Source organism: Ornithorhynchus anatinus, chromosome 5 (assembly GCF_004115215.2).
Source record: "Ornithorhynchus anatinus isolate Pmale09 chromosome 5, mOrnAna1.pri.v4, whole genome shotgun sequence".
NCBI classification, from domain to species: Eukaryota; Metazoa; Chordata; class Mammalia; order Monotremata; family Ornithorhynchidae; genus Ornithorhynchus; species Ornithorhynchus anatinus.
In genome coordinates this window covers 104,264,170-104,273,737 of record NC_041732.1, presented here as the reverse complement: position 1 = coordinate 104,273,737, position 9,568 = coordinate 104,264,170, and the positions used below count along the sequence as shown (strand labels likewise).

The window sequence follows — 9,568 nt, the reverse complement described above, 5'->3', positions numbered from 1 at the left end:
TCCCCGGTAGCCTCGGTTTACGCCCAGTAGCCCCGGCCTACCCCCGGGAGCCCCTCGGTAGCCCCGGTTTACCCCCGGGAGTCCCCCGGTAGCCGTCCGCAGCCCCCGTTTACCCCCGGTATCCTCTCGGTAACCTCTGCTGACCCCCGGCAGCCTCTCGGTAGCCCCGGCTTGCCCCCGGTAGCCCCCCGGGTACGATACCATGCAGCGAGCCACGCGTCCGGCTTCAAAGAGCGGCTGGGGAAGGGGCAGGGGGCCGAGGTTCGGGCAACTAGACGGGCCGGGCCGTGTTTGGCGGAGAGCCCGGCTGCCTCCCGCCTCCTCCCGCCGGGCCGACCCGACCCTTTCCCCGGGGGAGGAGGCGGCTGAGGAGGCGAGAGGGGCTGAAGCGGGGGCGGCGGGCCGGGCCGGGCACGCTTACGGCTTGTGCCTGCCCGATCTGGACGGGAAAGGGGCGGAGGCGAAGGGGTCGGCGGGGGCCGGCTCTGTAGTCCGGCGGGGGAGGGAGCGGACCGGCCCGGCTCCGGCTCCGGCCGGCCCGACTCTGCAGGCGGCCGGGCCCTCGGGGCCGTAGTGCCGGGAATACTTGGCCAGGGCCTGCGGGCGGAAGGCCTTGGCGGCGGCCGCGGGCCCCCCGGGATCCGGGCCGGTGGCGGCGGCCGGGCCGGATCGGGAAGGGGGTCCGGCCGTCTGGAGGAAGCCCCCCGCCGGCAGCCGGGGCCCGGGGGAGGGGGCCGAGGGGGGCCACGGAGCCGGCGGGCCGGGGGCTCCCGGGGCCCGGGCGGGGGGCTCCTCCGGGCCCTCCCTCTTGGCGAACGGGGCCCCGAGGAACACGTCCGCCTCCCGGGCCCGCCCGCCCCGGCCCAAGAACGGGGCTCGGCTGAACACGTCTCCCTCGTCGTCGTCGTCGCGGCCCGCCGCCCCGGACCACCGGAAAGGCGCCGTGGCGAAGACGTCCGGCCCGCCGGGGCCGCCCCCCTCCGCCCCGGGGGAGCCTTCCCGGGGGGCGGCGGCGGTCGCGGGGGACGACCCCCGGGCCGTCGGCGGCGTCTCGTCTTCCTCCTCCTCTTCCGAGTCCATGAGCAAAGGGCGGGACCCGCTGGAGTCCAACACGTCTCCCTCGGGGTCGGGCCCTTCTTCCTCGCTGCTGTGGAACGAGCTGTGACCGGAAGGGCCCCCGCGGGCCAGGAAGTCCGCCTCGAGGTGGTGCGTCGGCCCGGGGCCGCCCGGGGGTCCCAGAGCGGCTGGGGGCCCGCCGCCCTCACGCCCGCCGGCTCCTCGGACGACGACGGGCGCTCTCTGGAGACCTACGTGGGGCACAAGAACACGGCGTCAGTCTGGCGGGAGGCCGGGGTCGGGGGGGACGGCAGGCGGCTCCACGCCCGGCCCCCCGACACGTCCCACGGCCGAGACGACGGACACGGAGAATGGAAAAGGAGAGACGGCGAGGCAGGGGATCGGGCGGGGACGCGGCCCACGGGCCGGAACACGACCCGGCCCCGGCCCCGCGTGCCGGGAGGTGGAGAAAGGGAGATGAAAATGTTAGACACGGCGACATCCAACGCAACTCGACGTTCCCCGGCGTCCGGCCGGGAGGACCCCTCGACCCGATTCCCGTGTGGACCCGGCCCGCGGAGAGGTTCCGGGACGGCTCGGGAGAGCGCGGGCCCGGAGTCAGGGGACCCGGGTCCCGGTCCCGGCTCGGCCCCGGCCGGCTGTGTGACCTTGCGTGAGTCCCCTGACCTCTCCGGGCCTCGATGTCCTCGTCGCCGATGGCGGCCTCTCCCTGGGATGTGGCGTGAGGATAAAGCGAGAACGCCGAGGGGAGAGCGCTTCGGGAAAAATAAGCGCGCCCTCGGAAAAGCCCGGTGCTTGACACACAGTAAGCGCTAAATAAATAAGATCGAATGAAAAAAAGCAAGGTGGTCCTGTCGTTATTATTACTTACTGCTACTATTCTCCAACACGGCTCCCGAGTCTGTTGCAGTGTACTCTCCTAAGCGCTTAGTACAGCACTCTGCGCATAGTAAGCGCTCAATAAATATGATTGATTGGATATCACTGATCCAACATATATCACTGGAGAAGATGTCAAAACATCATTTTAACTCCCGGTCCATTTATTGGCAAGTTGGCCCCAGATCACCAACAAACCACCCCGCCCCCCCCCAACTCCAGTGACGGAGGGGGGAACTCGGGAAGCGACAAAAAAGGGCTGGGAGTCAGAAGTGACTAGAGCCCGGGGCTGGGAGTCAGAAGGTCGGCTTGAGAGTCAGAGGTCGTGGGTTCTAATCCCGGCTCCGCCACTCCTCTGTTCTGTGACTTTGAGCGACCACTTTCCCTTCTCTGGGCCTCAGTGACCTCAGCTGGAAAATGGGGATGAAGACCGTGAACCCCATGTGGGACAACCTGATGACCCTGTATCTCCCCCAGCGCTCAGAACAGTGCTGGGCACATAGTAAGCACTTAACAAATGCCATCATTAGTATTATTACTATTAATCCCGGCTCGGCCACTTGTCTGCCGTATGACCTCGGGCACGTCACTTCACTTCTCTGGGCCTCGGTTACCTCATCTGTAGACGGGGGATAAAGGGTGTGAGCCCCGTGTGGGACGGGGACTGCGTCTGATCTGATTAACTTGTATCTACCCCAGTGTTAAGAACATTGCTCGGCACACAGCAAGCATTTAACGAGTATTATTATTATTTTTCAAGGCGTCGCTTTATACGGCTGAAGCCAACCACCTCGGGCAAGGGATTCCCCCGGGTTTCGTTCTCGGCTCGGGAAAAATGAACCTCTCCGTGGGGCGGGGGCGCGGGTCGTGAGGTGGGGGTCTCCAACTCGAAACGGCCAGCTTATCCCCAACTAGGCTCCCATCTGCTTCCCGGCGGTGGGAGCCGCAGAGCTGCTTTGGCTTTGACGCCACACAGACAGTTAGAGAATGCAAAAGCGCTTACCTTCCAGGAAAGATTAGCAGGTTAGAAGCATGCCATCGGGCCCATTTTAGCCAGAGGACAGGAAAAAAGGTCAACGGAACCAAACAGAGACAGTCCAGATCAATGGAGGCTGGCGGACGGAGGTCAGTCATCGAGCGAGGAGGAGGGGAGGGCGAGCGAGAAGGGGGGTCCCTTCCCCACCGGCGACGACCATTGGGAGGAATCAAAATGGCGGCCAGCCGGCGTCCGTTTCCGCGCCGCCCTCCCCGGCACCGACCCTCGGGCCGCAAGAGAAGCAGCGTGGCCTGGGTTCTAATCCCTGCTCCGCCACCTGTCTGCCGTGTGACCTCGGGCGAGTCGCTCCGTTCCTCTGGGCCTCAGTTACTTCATCTCTACCGTGGGGGTTAAGACGCTGAGCCTCACGAGGGACCCCCCCCCCCCCCAACCTGATTAGCTTGTCTGTACCTCAGCGCTCAATACGGTGTCCGGCACATAGTAAGCGCTTAAACAACTACCGTTAAAAAAAAAAAGCATTCCAAATAGTGGTGCGGTCTCTCCGGTCACAGATCTCCATTTCAATTGAAGACGCCACACGCGGTAGAGAGGCATCAAAATCCGTTTATTGGGAAACTATTCACTTAGATACATTACACTGTAGAGTAAAGACAGTGTAGGTAGAAGGAAACATTTTATAAGATACTGTACAAAAATACTATCTACGTTCCTCTGAAGTCTAGACCGCTTCAGCCACCTCCTGGCACCGTAAACCGCACTCAGCTCATTACCGCCACTACGCTAATAAAAAAGCCAAACGTTTATCTCCTTCCTAACAGGTCTGACTTACTATTCGCCGAGTTCCAGACCGTAAGGTCGACGGGCGGGGGACGTGTTTACCGACTCAGTCGTATCGTACTCTCCCAAGCGCTCAGTACAGTGCTCCGCACACGGCCGGCGCCCAATAGGTACCGCCGATTGACTGGAGGCCTCCAGGGACATTCGCAAACCCAGGCCCGACTCCCACGTCCGGCCCCGTCCGCTTTCTGAATGTCGTCGGGCGAGTTGGACCCTTTTTCCTTTAGATGAACTCGCACTCAAACTACGTCGCCCAGAGCGAACCGAGGCGGGAGAGTCTCGGGCCTCAAGGATGTGGACGGGAAAAAACATCCCAGGACTTTGCCACCCGTCTGCCCCCGGGAAGTGCTCGATAAATACCACTGCCTGAGGGAGCTGTGGTATAAGAACCTCTTGGTTTCAGTTGGGAGTTTTGGCCTCTAAGGTGGTTCTCTTGCCTCAGAAAAGTAGACCGTCCACCCCGGGCGGACTCTGAGGGCTTCCTCCCCGGGTCGGATTTAGTGACCCCGGCGACGGAAGGGCTCGTTGGCCCGTGAAGGTGCGGCCTCCCTCCGAGTTGGAAGATGCTTCTGTTGCCGAGGTTACGGCAGGATTCTTTCCTCTTTCCAAACCTCTCCACACCCCTTCCCAACTGAGTAAGGGGGGGAGCCTCTTGGCTAAAAACGGTCCCCACCGTGACCCCGTTAGCCCCTCACCACAGTTCCCTGGGGGACAACACAAGCAACCTAACTGACGGGCAAAGCAACAGGAAGCCAACGAACAGCACGATTCTAAGCGGTGGGGTCTCTTCAGACAAGAGTGAAGAGCGGGAATAATTTTGTCAACTTCTTAAGAGGGGGGGTTCATGCCTTCTAAAATTACAGACTCCCAAGTGCTCCGTATCCAGTTCTCTGAGGGCTCACGCCTTCTAACTCTATTATAGCCTCCTAAGTTCTTAGCACCGTGCTCTGCACGCAGGAGACTGTAAGCTCCTTGAGGGCAGGGACTGTGTCTACTAATTATTCTCTTTTATTCTCCCAAGCGTATAGGGCAATGTCCTGGACACGGTATACTGTCAGCTCCTTGAAGGGAGGGATCGGGTCTATGAATTCCCTCCTCATAACTGACAGACAACAACTCTCCCCCGCTTCAAAGCCTTATTGAAGGCCCACCTCCTCCAAGAGGCCTTCCCCGACTAAAGCCCCCTTTCTTCTTCTCCCACTCCCTTCTGCGTCGCCCCGACAGGCTCCCTTCATTCATCCCCCCTCCCAGCTCCACACCACTCATGTCCATATCCCTCATTTATTGATTTCTATTCATGTCTGTCTCCCCGTCAAGACTGTAAGCTCGTTGTGGGTAGGGAATGTGTTTCTATACTGTTCTATCGTGCTCTCCCAAGTGCTCTGCACAGAGTAAGTGCTCGATGAATACGACCGACTTACTGCTCTCTTATAGCAGTATAGTTACAATGCCCCGCACGGGATAGAAGGGAAGCATGGGAAGCTGCGTGGCTCAGTGGAAAGAGCCCGGGCTTCGGAGTCAGAGGTCATGAGTTCGACTCCCGGCTCTGCCACTCGTCAGCTGTGTGATTGTGGGCGAGTCACTTCACTTCTCTGTGCCTCAGTTACCTCATCTGTAAAATGGGGATTAACTGTGAGCCTCACGTGGGACGACCCGATGACCCTGTATCTCCCCCAGCACTTAGAACAGTGCTCTGCACATAGTAAGCGCTTAACAAATACCAATATTATTATTATTATTATTATTATTATTATAGATAATCGATGCTACTGCCGGATCGATCGACTGATCACTCGGGGTGGCCGAAGAGGGAGAATTCTGAGGACATTGCCAACTATCGACAAGAGTGTCAGCGCATTGGGAAAAGGGTGTGGGGGGAGAAACAAAAAACAATCGACCTCCCTTTCCCCGTCAAATAACCGGAAAAAGTTGCCAAATTCCTAAAAGATGAACTACCCCAAACGTGAGGGGAAATCACCCCATTCAGTGGCTTTCTCCGAAAGACCCCTGAATGAGACCAGTGCTTTGTTCAGGTCAAGACCGATCACCTTGTGATCGATAAGCTCTTCCTAGGAGGTCTGTGTGAAAGAGAGGGGGGAGAAAGTTGAAACCAGATATCAGCCAATGCGCACGTCTCTGCTAATACAGCAGACCGGGCCATTTCCTAGACCGTTAGCTCGTTACGGGCAGGGAACGTGTCTCGGATTGTCCTCTCCCAAGCGCTTAGAACAGGGCTCTGAACGCGCCTGCTAATCCTGTCGGATTGTACTCTCCCAAGCCCTCAGTACAGTGCTCTGCACACGGAAAGCCCTCGGTAAATACCGCCGATGTATCGATTACCCGGTGAAACGGAGGAACTAAGAGTAGCGACGCATGAAAACCCCACACCGCATGGCGGAGGATGGAGAATGACAACCTGAAGCTGGGGAAAGAGCCCGGGAGGAGTCCAGAGACCCGGGTTTGAGTCCCGGCTCTCCCGCCGGCCCGCCGTGTGACCCTGGAAGGGCTAAAGAACCTTTCTAGGCCTCAGTTTCCTCACCTGTGAAATGGGGATCGGCAGGATCGTCGGCTCCGAGGGATAGGGACCGGAGCTGATCTCATAACTTTGTATTCATTCATTCGTTCACTCAGTTGAGTGAATAAACATTTATTGAGCTTCTACTGTGTATCTCTGCCAGTGCTTACCATAGCAAAAGGACTCGATAAGTCCCGTGGGAAACACAGTGACTGGGTTGAATCCGTGGGAGTTTATCGATGCATTAAAACCGTAATTAATTTGGACTAAAAGGGGACAAAGATCCAGTGCGAATTAGTGAAGCGCCGGAACTGACAAAATATTTTCAAAGACAGCACAGTGGTGTTCTCGTGTGTTCTTGCTTTCCTGGCCTATCTTCAGGTCTGGCTGTCTTTGACTAACTCTCTGTTCACTGACAGACTGATGGATCCGTCGACTGACCCGACTGTAGGGCATCCAGGGAGCCAGATCTCTCTCGATTGATTGATAAGAAGAATAATAGTATTTGTTAGGCACCTACTATGTGCCAGGCACTGTTCTAGGCGCTGGGGTAGACAAAAGAGAGTCGGGTTGGACCCAGTCCCTGACCCACACGGGGCTCACAGTCTTCACCCCCATTCTACAGGTGAGGGAACTGAGGTCCGGAGAAGTGACGTGACTTTCCCGACGTCACGCAGCAGACAAGTGGCAGGGCCGGGATTAGAACCCATGACCTTCTGACTCCCAGGCCTGTGCTCTGACCGCTAGGCCATGCCGCTTGATTGATAGATCGACTGAGAGTCCCGGCTCTAGGGCATCCAGGGAGCCAGTTCTCAGTAACTGCCCCCTTTCTCTCATTCACTCATTCAATCGTATTTATTGAGCGCTTACTGTGTGCAGAGAACTGTACTAAGCGCTTGGAAACTACAATTTGGCAACAGCCCTACCCAGTAACGGGCTCACAGTCTTCTTCCTCCCCTTCCCCAGTGATCCCAGCTGAGTTTCCACTCCGACTGCCCACTCCTTCCGCGGCCTTGCCGATCCACACCCTTCCCAAAGGGGCTTGGGTAACCGTCCCCCTAGGATCACAAGTCGGGTCCTCGGCCGACAGCAACCAAACCATCCCAGATCCCGAGCGAACGACCAACGCCCTCCGCCCTCAAACCTCGGCTCTTCCCTTCCTTCCTGGCGTCCCCCCCAACACCGGAACCTCGTTACGGGCAGAGAACGTGTCTGCTAATTCCGTCGCACTGTACCCTCCCAAGCGTTCAGTGCAGTGCTCTGCACACGGCAAGCGTTCGCTAAATACCGCTGAGCGATCGATTAACCCCCGATCCCGGGTTCCCGGTCAGCCTCGCCTCCAAGCTGGGATGGATTCAGATGGCCCCCACAGACTGAACGGGGCGGATACTAGAGCGTTTAGTACAGTGCTCTGCTACGTGCAGAGCACAGTTCTAAGTGCTCGGGAGAGTAAAATATACAAATAAACAGATACATTCCCTGCCTCCAAGGAACTCACAGTAGACTATCAGCTCCTTGAGGCCAGGGATCCTATCTAATACCACCAGTGTGTTCTCCCAAACGGTCCACATAGTGTTCAGCAGACAGTAGGCGTTCAATCCACTCGCTGACGCCACATCGCCCGGCCTCCTGCACACGGGCCAAGCTACGTCCGTCACCCAGATTTTCAATAACTTAAAAAACTGTGATTTGTCGAGAGCTTACTACGGGTCAAGCGCCGTTGTAAGAGCTGGGGTAGACACAAGCCGATCGAGTTAGACCTCATCGCGCTTCCACTCGATGCCATTCCACCGAAGCGCGGTCTTTAATACGGACAAAACTTCCAACCTTCGCCACGAGACGTGAAAGAAAATCCGGTCCCTCTCGCCGACAAGGGTATTTTCCCCTCTCCCTCCAAGAAGTCTTCGCCACCCTTTTCCGTCAACGATGCATTTATTACTTTCTCATCACCCCACCACCCTGTCCCTGGCACGATTCCGGCTCGGGAAAACAGCAGCTATTTTAAGGTTATGTTATTCCTACGCATGCTCAGTGTTAATAAAGATTGTATCCCCCCGAATGGGTACCTAAGGATTCTTTCTCTAAGGCTACGGGTCCTATTTTCTCATGCGATACCCGCGGAATAATTGTTCAGCTTTTCCCCGGAGAAAATAGTTTCGTGTACCGTCTAGACTGGAAGCTCCTTGTGGGCGGGGAACGTGTCTACCAGCTGTTACACCGGACTCCGCGGAGGGTTCGGTGCTCCATACGCAATAAGCGCTCAATAAATACCGCCGATCGACTGACGTACCTCCTCTCGCTCGACCTCCGCGGAGGACGGGACCAAGATTCCTAGGAAACTTGCCGCTTCGATACCCTCGGGTCGGGGAGCCCGGCGGCGTGCGGAATGCTCTCCGAGTTCTCCGTGCTACAGTGAACTGAAGGAGTTCCGTGCAACTTTGGGAACCTCCGCTGTTTCGAAGACGCGGGCACGGGAAAGAACCAGGGGTTTGGGTGACGGCGGAGAAAAAAATCCCGTCCGAGCATCTCCTTAGAGGTTGTTTTTCGGCGGAAGGCATTCGTCCCCAAATCCGGTTCGGGAAGATAAAGCCCAAGCATCGGGAGGCTATAGTTGAGAGTCGAGAAGGGGTTGACCGACTCTTCCCGGAAGGACAGGACGCGATTCCAATTGGGGTCGTCTCCCGACGGATCGGAGGGAAGCGTCCTAAGTGGTCTGGGCACCCGGACACCCTGCCTCCGATCCCGTTCATCCGGGGCCTGCTAAGCTTGGGACCCGGGTCCGGGGCTCTTTAGAGGTAGGAAAATGAAGAGAGTGGATGAAGTCTGGTTCCTCTGCGGCGGGGCGGAGTCTACAAGTTCATTCAATAGTATTTATGGAGCGCTTTGTGCAGAACACTGCACTAAACGCTTGGAATTGTATCCGGGTGACGTGGGTCAGCCCAAGTGGTCGGTCGACGGGCGATGAGCTTATTACCTAAACCCCAATTCACTGACATGACCGCCTTCTCCTCCCTCTTCCTACCATCTGAAATTTATTTTAGCATCTGCCTGCCGCCAAGCTACTCGTAGGGCCCCGAGGTGGAAAGGCCCTCTGAATAATAATAACCATATTTGTCCAGCACCTATGTGCCAGACACTGTACTAAATGCTGAGGGTAGATACAACCTAATCGGGTTGGACACAGTCCGTGTCCCACATGGGTTTCACAGTCTTCATCCCCATTTTACATTGGAGAGAACTGAGGCCCAGAGAAGCGAAGCGAC

General features: G+C 57.6%; 1 protein-coding gene across 1 annotated transcript in view; it reads right to left on the bottom strand.

Annotated features, from left to right (window-relative positions):
- Nucleotides 1–417: 417 nt before the first annotated feature.
- The window catches only part of AAK1 (AP2 associated kinase 1), a 139,049-nt gene continuing 129,898 nt past the window's right edge, over nucleotides 418–9,568 (bottom strand). The window contains exons 21-22 of the mRNA XM_039912225.1: nucleotides 778–1,307; nucleotides 418–690 (exon numbers count right to left, since the gene is read on the bottom strand). Coding sequence (XP_039768159.1) covers nucleotides 418–690; nucleotides 778–1,307 — 803 coding nt within the window. The remainder of the gene's footprint in view (nucleotides 691–777; nucleotides 1,308–9,568) is intronic.